The 26,012-nt window shown below is 38.4% G+C and overlaps 1 protein-coding gene across 1 annotated transcript in view; it reads left to right on the top strand.

Annotated features, from left to right (window-relative positions):
- LOC124553409 overlaps positions 1-26,012 on the top strand; it is a 177,848-nt gene that overhangs the window by 12,779 nt on the left and 139,057 nt on the right. Inside the window, exon 2 of the mRNA XM_047127274.1 lies at positions 20,166-20,264. Coding sequence (XP_046983230.1) covers positions 20,166-20,264 — 99 coding nt within the window. The remainder of the gene's footprint in view (positions 1-20,165; positions 20,265-26,012) is intronic.

Raw genomic sequence — 26,012 nt, forward strand, 5'->3', positions numbered from 1 at the left:
TTCATCATACATTTCTTCAATTTCTTTGTCATCTGCAGAGCTAGTTGGCATATAAACTTGTACTACTGTAGTAGGTGTGGGCTTCGTATCTGTCTTGGCCACAATAATGCATTCACTATGCTGTTTGTAGTAGCTTACCCGCATTCCTATTTTCCTATTCATTATTAAACCTACTCCTGCATTACCCCTATTTGATTTTGTGTTTATTACCCTGTAGTCACCTGACCAGAAGTCTTGTTCCTCCTGCCACCGAACTTCACTAATTCCCACTATATCTAACTTCAACCTATCCATTTCCCTTTTTAAATTTTCTAACCTACCTGCCTGATTAAGGGATCTTACATTCCATGCTCCGATCCGTAGAATGCCAGTTTTCTTTCTCCTGATAACGACATCCTCTTGAGTAGTCCCCACCCGGAGATACGAATGGGGGACTATTTTACCTCCAGAATATTTTACCCAAGAGGATGCCATCATCATGTAATCATACAGTGAAGCTGCATGCACTCGGGAAAAATTACGGCTGTAGTTTCCCCTTGCTTTCAGCCGTTCGCAGTACCAGCACAGCAAGGCCGTTTTGGTTAATGTTACAAGGCCAGATCAGTCAATCATCCAGACTGTTGCCCTTGCAACTACTGAAAAGGCTGCTGCCCCTCTTCAGGAACCACACGTGTGTCTGGCCTCTCAACAGATACCCCTCCGTTGTGGTTGCACCTACGGTACGGCTATCTGTATCGCTGAGGCACGCAAGCCTCCCCACCAACGACAAGGTCCATGGTTCATGCCAGTAAATATACTTAAAAAATAAGGCATATTAAAATTCGATAACCTGCTGCGTCTTGAAATTAACTGAAAATTCTAAAGTAGAGGGAAGTTTGTTCACTTGAACATTGATTAATGTTGCAACTATATCTCAAACTATTGAAAAGCCATGTGAAATCTTTTCTGCATCTTGTGCCACCTTAGTTGAGGGACTGAATATTTTATATGACGTTTCGAGATATGGTTAGATGTATACTCATTGAAAGCCACCTACATTGCCAGACCTATCAGAACTTGCTTACTGGTTGATGTATGTTTTGTGTAGTAACCAGATGGGATCAACAAAAGGCTCAGATCCCACACATCTGCTTTGACCCACGAGTTGTGTTGTGTGATGACACGTTCGCTTGGTGCGTTGTTGTTGTAGTAGTAGTAGTAGTAGTAGTAGTAATAATTATTATTATTACAAATATTAAATTAATACAAAGATCTATTAATAACATTTTGCTATTTTTTTATCTGCTACGAACCCTCTCCATTCAGGACAGCCTGCTTGACTACACTGCAGTGCTCCTTTATTTAATTGATATAGTTTTTCCAAGATCATGGTCTGCCATGTTTGTATGCGAAGTGGTCTCCATTAAAAATCTCTTTGGCGACTGATCTGATATTCTGACTTATGCTCATACCAATGTCGTCATCCTCAATCTAGTTGTTATTTCATTATCGTGATATTCTGTCATCCATTGTAAAAAGTAAGTTTCCTGGAATCAGTCTTCTTTTGAAGTTAGAATTTAAAATTAATAGTTATGACACACAGCTTAGGATACATTCAAACATTATCCTACCCACCCTTTTGTTGTTGTGGGGAAACTTGTCCCACCAAAAAGAATTCATACACCCTACTACTTTTCTACTGTTTTATATTTTGTATTTTACTTCTGTATGCGCGAATCTACATTTGTCAACATGTGCTCATTGATGTTTAGATTGTTCTCACGTCTCAAAACTGTACATTAGTGTGTGTTTCAAATCTAGTCTCACTGTTTACTACTAGATATTTGGCTGTCGTTTGGCTACTCTGTTGTCCTCATTCATTATTTTCAAGTTGTAAACGTCGTACCAGAATTTCTAGATTATGTTCGTCTTGTGTTTGACTTACTTGATTATTTGACCCACTTCTATATGTAAAATGAACGTTATGGGTAATGTACTGCAACTTTCTCAACTCTTTTGTGACATAATTAGATTCTTATAATGTTGACACTCTTTAAATTTGTGTCTTATCTGTCCATTACTGTAGTACCCTTGGATGACCATTCATACCCGTATCTTTCTGGGTCTTCCACTGTTTTGTTTTAGGAACTGTGTCATAAAGTTTGGCTGAATTTGCAAAGGCTATATGTAACTCCTTCCCTGCTGCTATAAATTTGTTACCTATTGTAAAATGCAGGTGAATTCTACAGGATCTGTTCTGCCTAAACCCCTCTGGTCTTTCCAATACAGCAGCCTACATTCTGGCTTATGTTTTCCTACAAAATTTTGCCAAATACGCAGCTCTTTGTGCTGTTCACAGTAGTGTTCCTGTAGTAGTTAGTGTTCCTTCTATTCCACATCTTGAAAATGGAAGCCCTCTACTCTGATGGCATTTCAGTCCCTTGAAAACGGTTTTTCTTAAAGCTTTTCTTCAAATAGTGTTTTCTACCTTTCAGTACTTCAACAGGAAGGTTTCCAGAATCAGGAATGAAGATAATTAAGAGTTTTGTCTTATTGAGCAAATTGTTGTGCTCAAAATATCATCTGAGGTTGCCTCCAAGCAGATGTTTTACTACTGAGATGTAGAGGCCAGAAGCCAAAAAACTACCATCGCTTTGTTTCTACCAGCCTGAATGAAAATTAATAAACAGTTGTGATCTGTGATGGCTTGCAGAAAACAGGAAATATGGTTTTGTAATTATAATGCATACTTTCATTGTCAAAGAAAAATTTCATCACAATGTATATTGCCATTGCATTTTGGAAATTTTTGTTTCTGTCGAAGATGTGTGGAAACTATGTTTATCTTTTCATTTAATGTAGCAGAATACTTACTTGAAAGCATTTTTCAAGTGACTTTCATAGTATTCCTACAGTTGTCTTGCATCCTGAACTGTTCTACAGCTGAATGAGAGGAAGATCCAGTTCCAGATTTCCAGATGGTTAAAATTATAGGTTTGTGTCCAATACAAATTAATATGAAAAGGCACGAATCTTGCTTTATGGTCCCACATTTTTTAAGTGTAAGTTTTACATTGTGGCAATGCTGAGACCAAACAATAAAAATCTGTTAAAATTTTCGTTGCTATATGGTTGCATTGCCTCTAAGCCAACATATCTTCACACTGCTGTCCTAAGTTAACTGCAGTTAGGTAAAATTAATATTCTCTCAAAATGAATCGTGTGATGTGACCTGTACATTAAATGTTAATTAAAACTGTCACAGCCATGTCTCATGTTTGTTCATTACACCATTTCTGTAAATGAACATTTTCAGGTGACACTGAAAATTCACCAACAACCTTTGTAACAAACTCTCACAAAGTGATAAAAAATGTTTCATTATCATGACAAAAAATATCTAATTGTGATATGTACTACAAAAAGGCAGTCTGGAACATGACAGTGACAATGAAACACCTCACTGATGTTGAACATTGTTTTGTTCCTTGCCCATATTGTTGGCTGACCTTGTTAACTTATCAGTTTTTCATTATGCTCATCATGTTACAGAATGTGTGCTTCGGCATAGTGTGTGATGATTGGATTATTTGATTTATGTTATTGGTACAGTTCTGCCACTTTGTGAAAATCAGTTGTGAATGATTGTTGGCAAATTCTCAGTATCACGAGATGTTCATTCAGGACATAACCGGTTGCAATTTCCTAAATATATCTGAAATACAGTTGTGGTAGCTTTTAAATTTTCCACGGTGAAGACACAAAATGAACAAGATACTATTTGATGTATCTGTAACACACAAGATGCATATTTGGTGGAAGTAACAAAAATAATGCTACCCTAATGCCACCAATAATTTCTGGTGAATTACACTCTCTGATTAATGCTAGATCTCGGTTCTTGTTTCAGTTTCTTTGAATTATTGTAATTTTTTTCAGTTTTAGGCCTGCATTACTTGAAATTCAATGGCAAATTTCCTTGAGCTTTTAATGAAGATTTATTTCGTCATAAGTGATGTGTATGTGTAATGGAGTTGTCGAGAGGAAGTCCTTCAGAGCCGGCAGTACTGTTGCCGTCTTTCTGTTGTGATCTGCATTCAGAAACAATAGTCATTTATGTAGTCGCAACAATACTGAGGCATAGGCCTAGAGGTGTATTCAAAATCATGTTACACAATTAGTTGAATTAGGCAGGCAAAACAGCTGCATCAAGTTTCTACAACTGTTAGAGATCTTCTTTTGGTGACTTTTCTGCAGGCTCATCTCTTCCTAGCTCAAAATTTTCCTATCGTCTTGTAACTATGTCACTTTCTTTAATTACTTGTCTCAAAAGTTTCCTTACAAAGAAACCTTCCCATCGCACCCCCTTCAGATTTAGTTATACGTTGGCACAGTGGATAGGCCTTGAAAAACTAAACACAGGTCAATCGAGAAAATAGGAAGAAGGTGTGTGGAACTATGAAAAAAAAATAAGCAAAATATACAAACTGAGTAGTCCATGCGCAAAATAGGCAACATCAAGGAATGTGTGAGCTCAGGAGCGCCGTGGTCCCGTGGTTAGCATGAGCAACTGCGGAACGAGAGGTCCTTGGTTCAAGTCTTCCCTCGAGTGAAAAGTTTACTTTCTTTATTTTCACAAAGTTATGATATGTCCGATCGTTCATTGATGTCTCTGTTCACTGTAATAAGTTTAGTGTCTGTGTTTTGTGACCGCACTGCAAAACCGTGCGATTAGTAGACGAAAGGACGTGCCTCTCCAATGGGAACCGAAAACATTCGATCCCAAGATCATAGGTCAACCGATTCCTCCACAGGAAAACACGTCTGATACATTCTATATGACACTGGTGATGGCATGTGCGTTACATGACAGGAATATGTTGTCAACCCACCTAACTTGTACACTTGGCGAATGGGTAAAAAGATTCTTCATCCTTGCCCGATTTATGTTTTCTTGTGGGTGTGATAATCACTCCCAAAAAAGTGATGAAAACGTAAGAGTTTGTCACATAAACTGCAACAAATGAATGCAACTGTTTCACAGTCGCACAGTTTTCCCTGTGATCTGTCAAAACATATATTTTTAACGTTTTCAAACTGTGGAATTGGCCAAAAAATTTGTAGGTGAGATAAACAAACTTATCCCATTGTTCAGTAAGGATTTTTTTTTCCCTCCAATCAGTCAGGATATGAAAAGGAAATGCATATGAAAGGCCCATGCAAATTATTGATACCAAGAAAAATGTATCAAGATAAACTAACACATTGGTGCACAGTTACGCCAACTTAGTCTGGTTGGTAAATTGGCTGGAAAGATATTGTGCTGCAAGAAGTTTCAGGAGCTCTGCACCCTACGATTCTTTCTCTTGGGCGTGATCTTGCAAGGTTAGTAGAGAATATTTACATCACAGCAAGAAAAATGGGCACAAGAGAACTACTATGGTAGCAGCACTGCCTTTTGCCAATAGCTGGTCAAAACAATTTGCTTTTTCTTGATTCCTTGTCTGCCTATAAAAATCATGCTCCTTTAGAGCAAACCATCCCACTTGAAAAGCATGTGACATTCCAGTTCATACCACCTGGAATCACTGGACAATTGAGCCTCTTGATATTTGTTTTTTCGACACCTATAAAAAATTATCACACTACGTACAGCTATGCATTAGAGAATAGCCAGTTTAGCGATAAGCTCCACCACAGACTGTTTCACGTTTGGTTGTGTGCCATCACAATCTGTGAGTTATCATTACCTCATTACCCCAATATGATTCTATATGCATTCTAAAAGAGTGGATACCTAGCTGATGTCCTGCACAGTTTGTAACTCCCAAGGAGTTCACCTTTGATCTTGATGGTGTGAATCTTTCACTGTGGCATGCTGTTTTTCATAGTGTGTTAATGGTGAAAGTTCCTATTTTGTTATGAACATTTCTTGAATGTCAGTGAAGTCCATTTTGTGAAGTGTAATACATACATCCCATAGTGAGGTGATCTCTGCACCTGTCAGACACTCATTTTATGTCGGTCTCCTAAAGCATTTGGTGAGTCATTAAAGGCTAATATTTTTCCTACCATACTTGTTAATGCAACTTTGAAATGAGTCTTACTAACAATTGAACTTGCAACCTTGTCTTAAAGTCTCTCCTTGCAAGATTTCAATTTTCATAGTTGGCATGCTTAATAGTTAAGGTGACTGCTTATAAAAAGCGGGATTTCCAAGTTCAACTCATCATTGTGCTATGAAAAAAATTTACTTCATTCAATCGTTGTTACATGCGTTAACGTCTAACTTTTAAAATCTGTTAGGTCTTTATTGGAATGTTTTGGATGAACTGAAAGCGTCTGGTGCTTGAAATTTTTGTGTTTATAATTTATTTATTTTATTTTTTTTTTGTCTAAAATGGACTGGTTTAGAAACATACGTGTGAGTATTTCAGTAAACTTGGGTGTGGTTGTGAGGAGAAAATGGATGAGAGGTGAAGAAAGAATGAATGTGGTTCAATGTCTGTAATGAAGAAGACATTATATTTGTGGTAACAGACACCTCAAAGGCAATTGAAAAGGAGCATCTGTCAGATTTAATAAATGCATTTGTGTGGCATACATTTCAATAAACTTTGAATACTTGTTTCCATATATAGCTATGCAGCTATGGAAACATTCATTCTCCTGCTAGATGATTTGTCTGTAGGCTGTGGCTGTTGGTCACTTCATTAGAAGATAAAACATTTGTTTTGCTTAGCTTTAGTAATGGTGAGTGCTTTCTAATATACCATACTGCTTCCATATAATTTAAGGAGCAACTTACTGACTGAATAGAGTAGTCACAATGAGCAGACACACGTGCATATCGCTACATTGTACTGATTGATTACATGGTGCTAGCACTAGTTTCACATGATCTGTGATTGTGGGATCCATTTTTTCCTTCCAGGGGACTTGGTTGCTATCAAAACAGTCATCATGTAGCAGCTATAGGATTTTGAGCAGATGGTGCATGTATTTGTTTCTAGTTTCTTGTTTTCAGTATTATGTGCACAGTGCTGTTGCTAGTAATGAGTAACTCTGGACCTTACTTCAAATGCTTCTGCAGTTTTCTAATACTAGGTGCCTCAATGGGCAAGTCCAAGCCTACAAATACAAAGTGTTGGATTCATTGTATAGTAGTTCATAGATATGTTCCGTCAGTGCTCTCTTTTTCCACAGTCAGATTTGTGTATGCCATAAATGCAAAGTTCAACCATAGTTCGGAATCCATGTTAAACTGTAGGTCTCCTGTAACTGGTGGGTGTGTCAGTTCAGAGCTGGGAGGAAAACAATGACATAACTCATCCAGTAGACAATGCCTAGCAGAGAACTGTAATGTTCAGAATAATGTGCAATTTGATAAGATTTACCTTTAGTTTAGGTTTAAATTCACTTTGTACAACATTTCAGGACATGTATTCCCCACAGTAACAAACAGGTGACATACCATTGATGGTCATGTCCTTTGTAGGCTCACAGCCTTTAGTTTTTAGAGATCTGACTATGATTCTAATGGTTGGCTATCAGACTGTAGGGAGTGAGACTTAGTTTAGCCATGATTGCATAAAGCATTAAACTGTAGCCAAACTGTATTGGTTGTAGCTGTAATTATTTACTTCAAAATTAATCATGAAAGCTGGTAAGGTTCTACTGAAATAAAAGATGGCATTCTTTAACTTGCTCATTGTCAAACAATGGAAAACATGCCAGCTCTATCTTAATGATTCCTTTGATGATACTGACAAATTTTAAAGGCTATTTGCTCCAAAAGAGCCATGGATAATAAAACAACCCTGTTCCAATGAAATAGTTCTCTCAGTTCACTGTTAAACTCTTCACAATTCAACTTTGCATTTTGCTGGTTCACACCTCTTTCATTACATGTTCATGTGACTCAGTCTGCCCAACTGCTGCTTCACATCTTTACTACTAACTCATATCTTCCTTGTGCCATGCCATTGCTGTATCTGCTGAAAAAGGTGGGAGTTTGTAGAAAGTTCTAGAGGCTAAGGCTTGCGAGCTGCCTTGTGTTGGTAGGTAGTTTTCTGGCAAGAATATTGATCACGATATACTTACACCTCCACTTACCTGCTAATTAGCTATACATAAAGGAGCTTTCCAATAAAAAAAAAAAAAAAATAATTTAATCCACATTTAATCTGCCACATGTCTGGTATCCTGATTGCAGTACACTGATAGTCTTTACGCAGTGTACCTACTGTTTTCCACAAATAACACAGGTTATAAAATATGCAGCTGATATTATCACAAAATCTAATTTGAACCTCTAATTCTGATCCAAACAAGGTACTGTAGTTGGTACTGAGGGTGACTTTACAAATTGAAATCTGTACTTTTGGCTCACTAGCACATGTAGCGATTATTTCCCTTTCAGCCAACAGTCAAGAAAAGGCAGAGCTTGGCTCTTGAGCCCAGCTCACAGACTTCATTGTTTCCCTCATGAGCCACAACTTGAAGCTGGCCAGTAGTTCACATTTCATATGAGATGAGACCACCACTTAATGTATAGTGTTAATTTCTCATCTGTTCTTACCAGGCTGCTGTTTTCCTAAGGGTTTGTCGCTTGTCTGTCGTTGTAGTTCCCAGTGATGAGTAACCTCTGCCTCTGTGCAAGTCTGTACCCTTCAGGAATGTTTTTCCCCACTCCTAACAACAAAGTGAGTTGTGCTGGTTTGGCTTCGTATCAAAAATGTTAAGTTTGCATAGGTGTATTGGAATAGCTTAGTAGAATGTACTAACACTTGGCTTCCACCCAAGTCCACTGCTGCACTATGTTTTACTATTCAGTTAAGGCTGAATACTAAACGGCGAGATAAACACTTAAGAAAGTGCACCTCAACAGAACCCCCCCCCCCCCCCCCCCCCCCACACACACACTCTTTAGGTGGCATAGTCATTGCAACAGAGACTTGATCACATAAATGCACCAGGTGCATCTGCTAGCAGTTAGTGAGCCTCGGGGGCCATCACAGGATTATGCATGTAAGTTTGTGTGGAACATGGCAGTCAAGAGTGCCGCATACACAAGGCTGCCTGGCTTGTGTAGTTTAGACTGGTCTGAAATCTAGAATGGCATTTGTGCTGCAAGGGTGTTAATTCCAGCAATTTTCATGTGAAAATTTGCACTTTATTGCTACTACAGCAGTGCGTGTTGCAGCTATCAACATGAACATAAATCAAAGAAAACAGTCTTTGGATTAAAGAGTACATATACCAGTAGTCATTCTTCTTTGAAATAATTACCCAGACGACTATTGAAACTAGACAGTGAACAAATGGTGTCTTATTGGACTTTACCATGGCCACCACTATCAGTTGTACACTTGTTGATTTATCATTGTTGTATTAGTGTATCATTTTCATCATCCTCACTACCAACCGTGAGATTGATACACAACCGCAGAACCATCCATGTCAGAAAAGTTTACCCTTGGCCACTTTTGGTGAATAAGTAAAAGCATACCTTAGTACCCTAACATTAGTACATCAACATCATAGAGATAAAAAAGAGATACCTGCCACTAAGCTTAAAATCACAAACTTTAACTTTTTTAAATAAGCCTGTTAAACTTTCTTTTTTTCCAACATAGTCTTGGTTTGTATTGGGGAAAACTGCTTTGTAGAATGCAACCAAATTATCATAAACCTTGGAATTTGATGTCTTACTTTCATTGTCATTGTAGCTCAATTTCCATAAGCGCTGTGGGTGTATTTACAAATTTTGTCATAAAGTCACTGATCCAGCAAATTATTGCTATGTAACTATAACTTTTATCAATTTCGCTTGTCTCCTTACAAACTAGCATAGTCTCAACGAATCTTCCACTTTGGGGTAGAACTACCTAGGTCAGGGAAGATTCTGAAAGACTGACCAAGTTCAATAAAAAAAAAACTAAATATTTGTGGTTGATCTGTGTCACACTGTTGATGTTTCCCACTGAGCTTCATTTCCAACAGTCGCTGCTCTATTAAAGTCAGATTAGTGGTAGCTGTAGCAGGGTGAAGATGACAGAATTCGTACATTTTGCCCCAACTCTTGCAAAATCACAAACAAACAATAAAATTAAAAAGAAATGTTAGTGCACGTTGATAAAGGTTATATATTTTTGTGTGACAGCAGTGCAAGACTATTTGACTTTAAGAATTGTTGAGGAGTAATCCAGCTGTGAATTTGTTCACTATTGCATATAAAGCAAGCAATCACTCCTTTTGCCCCAGAGACTGTTTCCTGCATCTATTTGGCTTGGTGCAAAACTTGTCTTAAAATCATCGGTATCTAAATGCCATGTAATTGAACTGTTTTCTGTGACTTATGAAAGACTCCCTAATGGTACATTAAAAGGCTGTATATTTATTAGTATCTGAACAAATTTGGCAGTTTCATAATTTGTATAATTTCAGAAGTAAGTAAATTTTATAATTTATAACTCTTATACAATTCACCATATGAGGACTGTTCAAAAAATGCCGGAACATTCGCAATTTCAAACAAATGGTGTGTCGGAGCAAAATGTGGTTGGCATCCCTGCACATGTCTGTGTTTAATGTGTAACTGAAAGAAGTTTCACTGTTGTATATCTATTAGTTATGGTTCAGTGCTGTATTGGGGAGAGCATTATGTGACACGGTTTGTAAATTAAGAGATGGCAGAGTTAGAGGAGCAACAAGTCTGCATTACATTTTGTGTGACTCTATAAAAATTTTAACACACACACACACATTAAATGATGCAGGAAGCCTACAGTGATGGGTGCTTAAGCTGTACTTAGTTTCACACAGTTTAAAATGGCCAGATGGAAGAAAGAAATTATGCATGCCAGTCAAAGCCTGACTGGCCAAGAGATTGCAGAAGAATGTAATATTTCAACTGGATCATGTCATGAAATCACGACACATGTTGGAATACCAACATGTTGCTGCCAAGTTTGTTCCATGGCTCAAGAGTCAAGACCAGAAAGACATTGCAGTCTGTGAAGAGCTTTTGGATTGTGCAAATGAGATGTCCCTTAAGAGAGTCATAACTGGTGATAAGATGTGTGTATCATTGTGATATTGAGACCCAAGGTTCCATCTTCACAATGTGTCAGGGAAGTTTCTGAAAGACCAGAAAAATGTTCGTCAGGTCAGGTGAAATGTCAAAGCCATGCTGATAGTTTTGACTTCAAAGGATTAGTTCATCATGTATTTGTACCACATGGACAAACAGTTAATTGATGATACTAGTGGGACGTGTTGGGATCCTGCAAGAAAATGTGAGGAGGACACTGTCTGAAATGTGGCAAGACAATTCATGGCCCTTGCATTACCATAATGCAATAATTCGTCCCTTTTGGTGTATGACTACTGAACAAAAAATGAAATCGCTGTTTTGCCTCATCCTCTGTAGTCTCCAGACCTGGCCCCTGCAACCTTATTTTTATTTTCAAAATCGAAAACCCCATTGAAAAGACAGAGGTTTGCAACAATAGGAGAGATAAAGGAAAATTTGTAGATGGAGCTTTGCACGATCCAGCAAGAGGTTTATGAAGACAGTTTCTGGAAGTGGAAACTGTGTTGGGAGCATTGTATTTCGAGGGGATCATGAACAATAAGTAAAAGATAAGTGTAGAAAAATTTTGTGGAGAAAGTTCTGGAGTTTTTGAACAGACCTCGTGTTAGTACCATGATATGGTATTAGTGAAAAAGAGAAAGTTGTCAAAGTTTTGTTGTGTATTTCATTTTTTGTACAGAAATGAAGTTTCAGTTAAAGTAAGTCGAAACTCTTACAATGGTTTACCAATCACTGCTTGGTATGTAAGAAATGTTATTTAGTGGACAATTTTGTACTGATATCTGGCTTCCAGAGTGTCAGATGAAACTGCGCCACAGAGTTGTAGATTATGTAGCTGAGACAAGAAAAACATGAAGCAGGGAAGCTAGATCTATGCAATCCATGCAGAATTAGAAATGGCCTGTTTTGAATTAGATTGGTTGAAGGGGGGTAGAGAGATAGTGAAAGCTGGGAGAAGGTGACAAGTAATAGACAAAAAGAGAAACATCATAAATAACATTTCAGGTTTCAGTTAGCAACTAGTTTGCTTCTTACATAAAGTACAAGAAGAGTCTCAACCTGTTTTTTTTTTTATAGGGTGCAGTAAACTCGTAGGAATGACTTTAAGGCTAGGTCAGTAGAAAATTCTTGATACTAGGGATCAGTCATGGGAGACATGTAGACCAATTGCTACAGGAAAAGATAGGTGTAGAATACCATGTTACAATTTTTGTGACACCTAGTGCCAAACTAAGTCAGGTGATGGAACCTCGGGTCCTTCCGCAGATATTTTGATGGGGGGGGGGGGGGGGGGAGCGATGCTGTTTTTTCAGCAATATGAGCAGCCATCGGTTAACATGACTGTAGGCTATGTGAACAAAGAGCTGTGCAAATTCCTTTTGACTGCAACAATCTCATATCTGCACCATGCTTGTTGATGTGATTGGTAGATGGGGATGGACTAATGATGGCTAGCACCAGAATAGGAGGAAAGATATGCTGAGCAGCTTGCATAAAGTGTAAGGGGGCTGCAAGCATACAAGGTAAAATCCCCTTGTGTTTACTGGAATCAAAGGAGCACATTTTTTAGATTAGTCAGACTGCAGAGTATGGACAGAAATTAGAGCAATACATGACCATAATATGTGCAACAGTTTAGAGAAAAATAAAATTAATTTATTTCATCAGAAGATATAGGGTTATCAAAGAAGTGAGAAGAGGTTATTGTGTGCGTAGAAGATGTGGAAAATTCTGAAGTGACAGATGTTCTCTGCCTCTCAGAACACCATGTAATCACAGGGATGTAGAAGTTAAGTATCTAGCAACATAGACATGCATCATTTTCATGTAGAATTAATATGGAAAAGGAAGTTGTGATATATGTAAAAGTTGAACACACTCAAATATTAAAACAAGTAGTTTTTGCATTGATCAGAATGTAGAAGCATATGCTTGTGAGTTGTTACTGCAGAATACATCCAGTATTGATTTAAGTGTCAGGAAGTCATTTCTGAAAGTATTCGTATGGAGTGTAGCCATGTATGGAAGTGAAACATGGACAATAAATAGTTTGGACAAAAAGAGAATAGAAGCTTTCGAAATGTGGTGCTACAGAAGAATGCAGAAGATTAGATGGGTAGATCACATAACTAATGAGGAAGTATTGAATAGGATTGGGGAGAAGAGAAGTTTGTGGCACAACTTGACCAGAAGAAGGGATCGGTTGGTAGGACATGTTCTGAGGCATCAAGGGATCACCAATTTAGTATTCGAGGGCAGCGTGGAGGGTAAAAATCGTAGAGGGAGACCAAGAGATGAATACACTAAGCAGATTCAGAAGGATGTAGGTTGCAGTAGGTACTGGGAGATGAAAAAGCTTGCACAGGATAGAGTAGCATGGAGAGCTGCATCAAACCAGTCTCAGGACTGAAGACCACAACAACAACAACTTCTCTGATAATTGTAATTATCTGCAGATCACCTATAGGAAGCTTTCAGTTATTTATAAGAAATCTAGATGCAGTATTGAACCACTGCCAGACAAGAAGAAACGCAGTAGTTTGAACTGTAAATGTTGATTTCTTAAAACATATGGACAGTAAAAATGGACTAAAGCTATTGTTTGGGTGTTTCAATGTAATTTCAGTGGTAAATTTTCCAAGTCATGTACAGCAAAACAACAGGAAAGTGATAACATTTTTATAGACAGTGCTCAGGCTGAAACAGTTGTTTACTCTATTTGCTAATGGACCATCTGACGAACATGCATAGCTAATGGAAATGGCACCTTACAACCTGGAGGCTGTTTCCTACAGAGCAGTGAGACTTATTAATGAGAACTGGATACAATGTTTTAACAATAAGCTGAAAGGGATGGCATGGTATGAGGTATATGTAAAAAGAGACAATGCCAAATTCAGTTTATTCTTTAGTAAATTTCTGGCAATATTTCCAAGAGACTTTTCTGAAAGTTATTCAGGGAATTCCTTAAAAATAGGAAGTAAGCCATGGATAACTATGGGAATCAAAATCTTATGTAAGAGGGAGGGAGAAACTTAAGTAAAGGCCAGAGTAAGTCAAGATTCGACATTACTTACATACTACAAGAAACACTATAGTATTTTAAGGAACATAATTAAATATTCAGAAGTATGCATGTCCCAATGGAAATAAATAATGCAAATTATATCAAAACTATATGGAGCATTGGGAGACAATATTCCATAACAGTTAATCTAAAATGACAATGTTGTGACTGATAATTCGCAAGTACAAAGTACTTTTAGCAGTCACTGTCTAAATGTAGCAACAAATATAGGATTAAATGATCCAGTTAAGAAAGCTAGAGAATGTGTTAAAAATGTCATTCCACAAATCTTCAAGCAGTTAGAATAGCAGCAACATCCTTAATTGATTATATAAAATCTCTGAATAAGAAAAGCTTGTGTGGGGTTGATGGAATTCAAAAAGAATTCTGAAAAATTGAACCAGCGTAGTAATGTCCTTAGTGATACATTTAATGCATCACTAGCACAAGGAATTTTTCCAGACAGGTGAAAAAATGCAATATGAGCACAAGTCAGCAAGTGTATGGGTCCATGTCTGACAAATGCAAAGCCACTAAGAAATCAACAAAGACAAACATTCTTCCACTTCTCCAATTTGGAGATAATCTACAACAGTGACACTGTGCAACACCCCTGTCTAACTGACCTCCATTTCACCAGTGTGAATCACTAACTGATTCTCCACCATAGAATCAGGTGACTGATCCATGGAGGTCACTGGAAGCCCTGGAGGAGTAGTGGAACAGGATCCTCCAGCCTCAGAACCCTGTAGTAGTACTCAACCAAAATCTGGCACTCAGCAGCCACTGAAGTAATTGCCCCTTATAAAAGAAATATCTCCTATGTTCTAGTATCGCTTTTCTCCAATGGGGCCTTTGTGGTATCAGATCACAAAGGGCAGACTTACAATTGTTATTCCAATTGCAGTGCCAAGTTGTTTTATGCCTCCAAGAAACGAAATTATGCTGTCAAGACCACTTTGACCTCTTACAATTGTCTCCAGTTCAGCTCACGGGGGAGTCGTGATGCTCATTCAGGACGACATCCATAGCCAAACTATTTCAAGTGGTTGCTACAAGTGGTTGCTATTCATCCTCTCGCCAGTTTCAGCTTTTCTCTTTGTAATATCAACATACCCCTATCATGTGAACTTACCAGGGCAGACATCCTGCAGCTCATCTCTCGGCTCCCTCAAACCTTTCTGGTACTCGGTGACTTAAGCACTCACTGTCCAATTTGGGGCTCTGTCAGAACCTGAAGGTATTCTCAACCAGTTTACTCTGTTCTCTCAACACTGGTGAATCTACAGTTTTTCCAGATACCCCACACACTTTCTCACACCTGGATTTCTCATTCTTTACTCTTCAGCTTGCACACCATCTAGAGTGGTCCGTCATCCAGGGCACACACTCAAGCTAACAGTTTTCATGCATAATGGCCCATCTGTGCGCAAGACCAACTGGCAGGTTTCTAAAGCTGACTGGAGGCTCTACTTTTCATCGCCAACCTTTGATGAACATTTCCACAGCAGTGATCATCTGGTACAGTACCTTATGAATGTTATCCTTACTGCCGCAGAATGTTCCTCCCCCCCCCAAGCCTTTTTCCTGTTGCAATGTATCCCAGTCCCCTGGTGTACTGAGGAATGCTGTGACATGGTTCGCGTACGGAGATATGCTGTATGTCTTTGAATGCCGTCCAACAAAGGAGAACTGTATTGGTTATAAACAGTTGCATGCAAAGTGTCATTGCATTATCAGAGATAGCAAAAAGCTAGTTGGATCACTTTTACTTATTTTTAACGATTTTACTCCCTCTTCTGTTTGGGTGTAACCTATGTGGGTTTTCAGGAAACAAGGTACATCTCCCTGTTCCTGCCGTGACAGCAAATGATGCCATTGTGGATCCTATTTATATTTCTGACATCCTGTGTCGATACTTTGCAGAATTCTCGAGCTCTGCCCATTGCTGTTCCACCTTCTTAGCTCTGAAAAGAGCAGAGGTGGTTTGGGAGTTACCTTTCCCCTCTGAGAACTGTGAATGCTAGAATAAAATTTTATTATGAGGTAGCCCAAACATTCTGTCACCTCATCACAATCTTCCACCCCATTACCAGATGATATTCACATTCAGATGTTGCAGCATCTATCTCTTGATGGCAAACAGTTTCTCATTCATATGCATGATCACATCTGGATGGATGGCGCGTTTCAGAGATATTGGCATGAAGCTGCAGTAAGCCCCATACCTAAGCCTGGTTAGGACAAACTTCTCCCATCCAACTACCATCCCATTTCTCTCGCCAGCAATGTCTGTAAGGTGATGGAATGCATGATCAGTGGTTGGCTGGTATGATGGCTTGAGTTTCGGAATTTACTAACAAATGCACAATGTGGATTTCATAAGCATCACTCTGCATTTGATCATTTTGACACTGTGTCAACCTATGTTACAAGTAGTTTTCTGTGGAAATGCCATACTGTAACTGTGTTCCTTGATTTGGGGAAGGCATACAATACTTGCTGTACATTGCACACATTGGGCTTCTTAGGCCATGTGACCTATTTTGAGAGTTTTTAAAATATAGGGTTTTCAAGGTATGTGTGGGTTCAGCTTTGTCTAACACTTCTATTCAGGAGAATGATGTGCCTCAGGGCTCCATTCTGAGTGTAGCCCTATTTGCCAAGGCAATTAACTCTCTCCCCTTCCAGACATCTCAGGCCTGTTTAGTTGAGTGATGACTTCAGCAATGTCTAAACAATCTTTACTCGTGGAGCATTGACAACATATTCTGCTTTCCCACTGAAAAACCTGTGTGTCTGAACTTATGGTGGCATAAGGAGTTTCTTGTACATCCTTATATCTCGAACCTGTTGCTCTTCAGTCTCTCGAAACTGTGAAATTCTTTGGACTCACACTCAATAGGAAACTCAGTAGGTCTTCTCACATATCTTACCTGACAGCATGCTGTACCCAATCTCTAAATAGCCCAAGTGCTTAAAGTGGTACTTTATGGGGAGCAGATTGGACAAACCTCTTCCACTTACACCAGTCCCTTGTCTGATAAAAAATAGAATATTGGTGTCTTTTTGTTATTCATCTGCATGACCATCTGTTTTATGCCATCTCAACATGATCCACTGTAAATATGTATGTATGGCACTGGAGCTTTCAGCCCAGTTAGGAGTCTATGCAGAAGCTGCTGAACTAGTGCAGTCATATGGTGTAATGTTCTCCTTAGCAGAAATGCATATCATTTGTCCCCTGTGTCCAACCATCCACCCAATTTGTCCTTTTGTGATAACGACCTTGACTGCCAATATGGGGTAAGTGCATTTTCTTTGTTGCCTCCTGGAGTTTGCTTTCATATAGTGCTTTGGAAACTTAACCTAAAGTTACCTGCCATGGTCCCGATGGGTGAGGGCTGTTCACCGCCTTGGCTTCTTGCAGAGGTCTGCGTTCATCTTGGACTTAGTTCACTTCCTAAAAGACACTACTCTAGATTTGACCTGTCACTGTTAGTTTCTCAAACTTTGCAAGCAACTCGTAGACAGTACCATAATCTATACTGATAACTTTAAGACCGACCATGGTATCGAATGCGCCTATGTCATTGGTAATGAACATTTGATAGCAGCATCTAGAACAGTGCTAGGTTTTTGTTGCAGAGCTTTCCTCCCTCCAGCAGGCCACACAGTACATCTCATGCAGGCTTCTCAGTTGTGCATTATATTCAGATTTACTTAGTGCCCTCCAGAGCCTCTGTTGGGTTGGGGGAAGAGACCAAACAGCAAGGTCATTGGTGTCCCAGAGCCTCTGTGTACTACTCATATACCACTCCTGAGTGCAACAAATCCACAAATGCCTCCACTTGCTGAGTGATGATGGATCCAACACGATATTGATGTGGCTCCCTAGTCACGTCAAAGTTTTGGGGAATAAAGCTGCCAAGGCTGCAATCAGACTACTTAGGCCTTTTTAGGTATACTGTCCCTTCAGATGATCTGTGTTGCTGCACGTAGAACCATTGTCACTCTGGCATGAATACTGATCTTCTGTATATGGGAACAAACTCCAGGAAATTAAACACCTTCCAGCAGCTTGTATGAGTTCCTCTCACCCCTCTCATCGCAAGGAAATACTTTTAAATTGATCATCTTGGGGTTGAAGCTCTTTTCCATGTTTGCTTTAACAATAAGTATGTTTTTGGATAGGGTCCGCCTTTAGCAAAACACAGTTTTGTTTTCAAACCCAAACATGTTTCGCTTCAATTGCAGCATCTTCAGTGGTTTTTTCATTTTTCATCTGTTAAAGATAAAAAAATGTTCTTTACTGTTTGTATACATGCAACAATTAGTTTTTAAATTGTAATTACAGATATTTGAAAAAAACACATGAATTATTAATTCATACCGTTTTATCACATGGTGTGGTTTTTCTGATGGTTGTGTTTCTGCAGTGACTGTTTTGTTCCACAGTTTGTCATCTGCAACCAATTACACCTTAAAGTAGATAAATTGTTTAAGCTAAAATTATGATTTGAAAATGGTTATTTCTATGACTGAAGTTAATTAATTCTCTCTCTCTCTCTCTCTCTCTCTCTCTCTCTCTCTCTCTCTCTCTCTTTCTAAACACACACACACACACACACACACACACACACACACACACACACACACACACACACACACACACACACACAGAATTAACTTCAGACATAGAAATACCAATTTTCAAATTGTAATTTTGACTTAAACAATTTATCTACTTTAACGTGTAAGTGGTAGCAGATGACAAACTGTGGAACAAAACAGTCACTGTAGAAACACAACACATCAGAAAAACCACACCATGTGGTAAAAAGGTATGAATTTATAATTTATTTATTTTTTCAAATATCTGTAATTACAATTTAAAAACTAATAGTTACATGTATACAAACAGTAAAGAACATTCTTTATCTTTAACGGATGAAAAATAAATGCCCACTGAAGATGCTGCAACTGCAGTGAAACATGTTTGGGTTAAAAAACAAAATTGTGTTTTGCTAAAGGCGGACTCTGTCCAAAAACATACATACTTTTAGATTGGCTGTTTGTTGGGCACTATTGTTTGTCACCATTTAAGTGGGGACCCTGCATCGCTGTGTGATTACTGCAGCCAACTATTGATAATACACCATTTTCTGACCCAATGCTGATTTTATAATGATTCGTGTTTCCTATCTGAATTATCAGATACTTTAGCAGAAACAGCATGAGCTGTAGACCACATTTTATGTTCTATTTCTTATAGTAATGTTGCAAAGGAAATTTAATTTCCAACCATTTGAGCAAGCTCCTCAAAGTGGAGATGATCATTTTTAGTTTAGGCTCTGAGGATTATTGACTTCAAATTCATTCAGTAATTGGCCTTTTTAAGTAATGACATGTATGCTTATGACCTCAGTGGTTCTGCACTCTAAAGCACCAACAAACAAACAATAAACCCATTGTTAAAGCTTTCAGTAGCTCAGAAAGGAGTTCAGTATGCAGCAACAAAAATTGACCATTTGCCCTGTAATAGAAACATTCTGACAGGTAGGAAAGCAAGTTTTGGATCTAATATACAATCAGTTTCCCTGGATAACTCTCATTTCATTGACATATTGCTACTTAAATACTGATAGCCAGTATAAATAAATGAAATGGTGGTGCTCAAGAAAGGCTAAAAAGGAGTTCATTAATGTTAAACAGTAATTGCTTGTACACGTCCTGTAAACAGACTTGTTAAGTCATTTTGAAAAAAGCATTGTAGAAATGATTTGTTGGACTTGTGACTAACAAATCATTGGTTTCAAACATTCAAATATGGCATAAATGTTTTCTTTTGCCATGAATATGTATGATCATTAGTGTCTTGGCCATGTTAGGTTTATGCAAGATGTGTTAAAAAGCTTCCCTCCCCATCACTTCATTCACCCCTCTCCTCCCCTCCCCTCTTAATAGAGACCCACATAAGAAATAATACAGAAGCTTTGACTGTATCACTTTTTTTTCCAGTTTCCTGAAGACCTATTAAATATTGGAGAGCCCAGTCTTCATGTAAAGAAAGATCCAGGGCTGGAACTACATATGGGTGGCCGTGACTGTCACCTTGATGTAAGTTTTTGTATCAGCATTGTATTATGCACGATATTAAATTGAAATATCATGACACGTAATGGGGTCTTAATAGTATGGAATCGTAGGTAGTGAACCATTGTAACCTATGATAAAGTACAGGACCCAGCCACATTAATGTGACCACTGCCTATGTTAGGTGTCAATGTGCAATAACTGCACACTGATGGCAGATGGCAGCACTAGCTGTGAATTGTATATAAAACATGTCAGTGGGAAACAGCACAGTTGTTTTTGTAATGTGGGAACAGAAAAATCTATCTGGCATCCAAAAGGGCATGATGATTGTCTTCCAGCCAAGGGTGGAAGAATTTCTGAAATGGCTAAGTTTGTATACAGTTCACATGCTACTGTGGTGGTTAAAGTACACTGAAGAGCCAAAGAAACTGGTACACCTGCCTAATATCATGTAGGGCACCCGCAAGCACACAGAATTGCCGCAACACAACATGGCAAGGACTCGACTAATGTCTCAAATAGTGCCGGAGGGAATTGACACTATGAATCCTGCAGGGCTTCCATAAATCCAAAAGAGTATGAGGGAGTGGAGATCTCATCTGAAGAGCATGTTGCAAGATGTCCCAGATACGCTCAATAATGTTCATGACTGGGGAGTTTGGTGGGCAATGGAAATGCTTAAACTCAGAAGAGAGTCCTTGGAGCCACTCTGCAGCAATTCTGGATGTGTGGAATGTCACATTGGTCTGCTGGAATTGTCAAAGACTGTCGGAATGCACAATGGACATGAATGGAAACAGGTGATCAGACAGGATGCTTACATACATGTCATCTGTCAGTTGTACCATACTTACCAGGGGTCCCAAATCACTCCAACTGCACACACCCCACACCATTACAGAGCCTCCACCAGCTTGAACAGTTCACTGCTGACATGTAGTGCCCATAGATTCATGGGATTGTCTCCACATCTGTACACGTCCATCTGCTTGATACAATTTGAAATAACTCTTCCGACCATGCAACATGTTTCCAGTACTCAACAGTCCATTGTCGGTGTTGACAGCTCCAGGCTTTGTGTTGAGTAGTCAAGTGTATACAAGTGGATGTTTGGCTCCAAAAGCCCATATCAATGATGTTTCATTGAGTGGTTTGTGTGCTGACAGTTGTTGATGGCCCAGCATTGAAATCTGCAGCAATTTGTGGAAGGGCTGCATTTCTGTCACATTCAAAGATTCTCTTTAGTTGTCATTGGTTCCATTCTTACAAGATCTTTTTGTGGCTGCAATGAAGTTTGAGATTTGATGTTTTATCGGTTTCCTCATATTCGTGGAATACTCATGAAATGGTCGTACAGGAAAATCCCCACTTCATCACTACCTTAGAGAGGCTGTGACGCATCGCTTGTGTGCCTGCTGTAACACCATGTCCAAACTCACTTAAATCTTGATTTGTAACCACAGTAACCGATCTAACAAGTGTATCACACACTTGTTTCTTACATAGGCATTGACGATCACAGTGCCATGTTATGCCTATTTACATCTCTCTGTATTTGAATACACATGCCTATACTAGCTTCTTTGGCACTTCAGTGTATATTGTGCATGGAAAAATTGCACTATGCAAAACCAACACAGAGGCAGCTGTGGTGTACTATGGGCCATAGTTAAAAGGGGTGAACAGTGACTGCGGAGATGTGTACAGGTAAATAGAAGAGCAACTGTCAAGCCGCTGACCACCCAGCCGAATCAAGGGGCTACCAAACAGTGTCCTATCAATGACTGTTCAGCAAATGCTGCTCTCCACAGCAGTTTCCTGGTTTATGCACCTATGCCGACTGCAGGTCATCCATGCCATAAAAACGTAGCACAGCTGGCCACAGCACTGTAGTTGGCATAGCTCCACATCTCTCAGTACATTCCAGAAATTCATTGACACTCTTCCTGCCTGTGTTGCTATCGTCTGTGCTGCAAAAGGTATATATTCGGGTGGTCATATTAATCTGATTGGACAGTGCATATCATAAATTTTCAAGAATCTTTGTAAAATTTCAACCAACTGTTACTTTGAGTTGTGGTTTGGCTGCTACGGACAGCATGTTAAATCTTTGTGAACCGTGACACTTGTATTAATTTTACTATGTGTGTGCCTTAAATTCATATTTGGTACCACTGTAGCAATGAAGACTTCTCTTAACAATGTGTTAATATGCCTGTTTGTCTCAGTAGTGCTGTAGCAGAAAAGCATTAAGAGATGAAGCTGTCAGCTGGAGGCAGTAAGATATACAGGTTATTTCAGCACAGTGGTAACAAACTTTTAGGACAGACAGAGTACACCTGAATGATGGCAAATCAAGTAGCAATGTGTGGTTGAAAACTCCTTCTTTGGCGGTGATGACACCAAATCCAAGAAAGGAAGTACAAGAACAGGACAAGAAAACATGTTCATTAAGCTTAATACAGCTAAAATGCTAGGACAGCTGTGGCTGCTGTGCACAGTAGATGGTGATTCACTGCAATATCAGATTTTGCAACATATACATGCTCACTGTGTCCATGCTCACTTTGAAGCTACATTTTGCCTACCGCAGAGTGGAAGTAGTATGACACATTACACAAACACAGAGCCTGCCTATAAGCATGTGACATATCAGGCTGCTGATAGCGGTGGGCGAAGTGCAGAGCACGTGTTTGTCCAATGTTACACCATCTGCCACACCTTCTTTGCACAATTGCAGAGGTGATCATCCAGAAAGATATCATGTGGCTAGGGACGACAGTGTGAATGAACAGTAACAGCTGCAGCCAATGAGAGGAGTCTGTTCTGTGGCTGGTACAGCTCCTGATGCCAGTACACTGGTTGTTGGTCGTTTTTGGGCCTCTCACAGCATTGTCTGTCAGATTCTTGATGACAACTCCACACACTTGTACCACACCCAACATGTGCAGTTCTGGATAAAGACAATTTTGCTCCATGAATGGCCATTGTATGGTGGTATATACAGATGCACACAGCAGATCCCCATTTCACAGCCACCATTTTGTTCTCTGATGTGACCTTCATCAGAGGGAATGTTGAACCCACGTAACGCCCGCATACGGACAGAGGAGAACCCAGAGGCAGCAAGAATCTGCAGCCCAGACAGTTCTCAGTTAGTGTATGGGCCATCATTGTCAAACACCACATTGTCAAACTATACTTCTTGCCCTGTTTGGTGACAGGTGCAGTCTATTTATTTCATGGTTCTTCAGCAAGTAATGCTATAGCTATTGCATGACATGCACATACATGCTGTTATGAATTCTGCCGCATGGTTTCTGCTTGATTGGACCCCATTGCACTACAGCCTTGATGGTAATTGCCATCTATGTGTAATGTATCATCAACACTGGATCAAATGGAATGATGATTATTGGCCAGCAAGATTACTAGACCTCCCTTGTCTTGACAACCTCCTCTGGGGATACATAAAGACAGTGATGTACAAAACCCGTGTTAACAGTGGTGTGGACTTTATTGCACACATTGTGGCAGTTAATGTGGAAGTCCAGGACATGCCCAGTTTTTTCCAGGACATTGGATTATCAATTTGCTGGAAATGTGAGGTGTACAACATGGTCTGTGGTTGTAAGTTCATGTTTCATGTTGTCACTACCTCATCAGGAAAGCATATCTGACCATGCTTTGCCATGTGATTTTCCATTGTCTGGGTGACCTTATCTTCCCTGAATGTTTGTAACTGCTGTGCTGAAGCACTCTGTACCTCAGGCTTGCTTGTCACTGTTCACTGAAGTATTTTTTAAAAACTGCCATTATTACAGAAATAGTGCATCGGCTATAGATAAGGAAGACAGTTATATCCATGGCACATGGCACAAATTTGCATTGTAATGGAGCATTTAATTTTCTAATCAGCACACACTGAAGGCACTGTCACTGTGTGAAGCTGTGTAAATATCAAGAAATTTGGTAAAGACTGGTGATACTGTATGGACTGCTTATTAATTTGATTGATGACCAGAAAGTGTTGTGTTTTTGTGGGTTTTCACTTGAGAATGCAATTTGCAGCCGACCGGGGCGGCCGAGCAGTTCTAGGCGCTTCAGTGTGGAACCGCGCGACCGCAACTGTCGCAGGTTCGAATCCTGCTTCGGGCATGGATGTGTGTGATGTCCTTAGGTTAGTTAGGTTTAAGTAGTTCTAAGTTCTAGGGGACTGATGACCTCAGATGTTAAGTCCCATAGTGCTCAGAGCCATTTGAATTTTAGCAATTTGCATCTCACTGTGGTCTGACTTTAATTTTGAACTGCTTATACACCAGGTTGTGCATTGGAGTGCGAATGCTACTTACAGCAGATCAGTGTGCCACTGAAATAAGAGGTTTTTATGATAGGAGTGGAATTTGGAAGTATGCCAAAGGAGGTGAAAACAGCCAAATCAGACTTATATCCTGGTGCAAAACACATACAAGAAGAAAATTGAAAGAAATCTGCTCAAATATCTGACGGAGTACTCTGGTGCCTTGAAGAGCTAGGAAAGTTCTCAAATCTTGATTTTTCAGAGGCCTATGGAAAGAAATAAGCTGTTCATTTCTCTTTCTGTTCTTAGCAATAATAACCAGCTTTGTAAAATAAGATGGTCTGGGGTGAGTATTGGAATTATTACTCGATAGATCATCGTAAAATGGAAAAGATAACTGAACCACCTATGGTGTGGTATTACAGAATAGTGACAAACATTAGGCAAACTGATAGGATGAGGCATACAGAAGTTCTCTGCAGACACAGTGGAAAAAGAAACCTGTGGGGAAAATGTTGACAGGAAAGGGAGAGGATGTCACGATATTGGTAAAGACTTCAGGGAATAACGTTCATGGTACTAGAGGGAACTGTAAAAGGAGAAACGTTAAGGGAATACAGAGATGGGAATATACCAACAAATCATCAAAGATGGTGGGATGTAGTTGCTACTCTGAAAGGAAGAGTGTACTAGAGGAGAGGAACTCATGGCAGACTTCATCAAACTGGGCAGAAATTTCTCACCTACCCATTGCTGCTAATAATAATAATAAGAATAAGAAGAATAAGAATAAGAAGAATAATAATAAGAATAATAATAAGAATAAGAATAAGAATAATAATAATAATAATAATAATAATAATAATAATAAGAAAATAATAATAATAATAATAATAAGAAAATAATAATAATAATAATAATAATAAGAAAATAATAATAATAATAATAATAATAAGAAAATAATAATAATAATAATAATAATAAGAAAATAATAATAATAATAATAATAATAAGAAAATAATAATAATAATAATAATAATAAGAAAATAATAATAATAATAATAATAATAAGAAAATAATAATAATAATAATAATAATAATAATAAGAAAATAATAATAATAATAATAATAATAATAATAATAAGAAAATAATAATAATAATAATAATAATAATAATAATAAGAAAATAATAATAATAATAATAATAATAATAAGAAAATAATAATAAGAAAATAATAATAATAATAATAAGAATATAATAAAATAATAAGAATATAATAAAATAATAAGAATAAAATAATAAGAATATAATAAAATAATAAGAATAAAATAATAAGAATAAAATAATAAGAATAAAATAATAAGAATAAAATAATAAGAATAAAATAATAAAATAATAAAAAATAACAGGATACCCCAGTCAGAATTAGATAACATCAAACAACAAGTACAACAAATACTGGAACAAA

This window comes from Schistocerca americana, chromosome 11 (assembly GCF_021461395.2).
Source record: "Schistocerca americana isolate TAMUIC-IGC-003095 chromosome 11, iqSchAmer2.1, whole genome shotgun sequence".
Taxonomy (NCBI): Eukaryota; Metazoa; Arthropoda; class Insecta; order Orthoptera; family Acrididae; genus Schistocerca; species Schistocerca americana.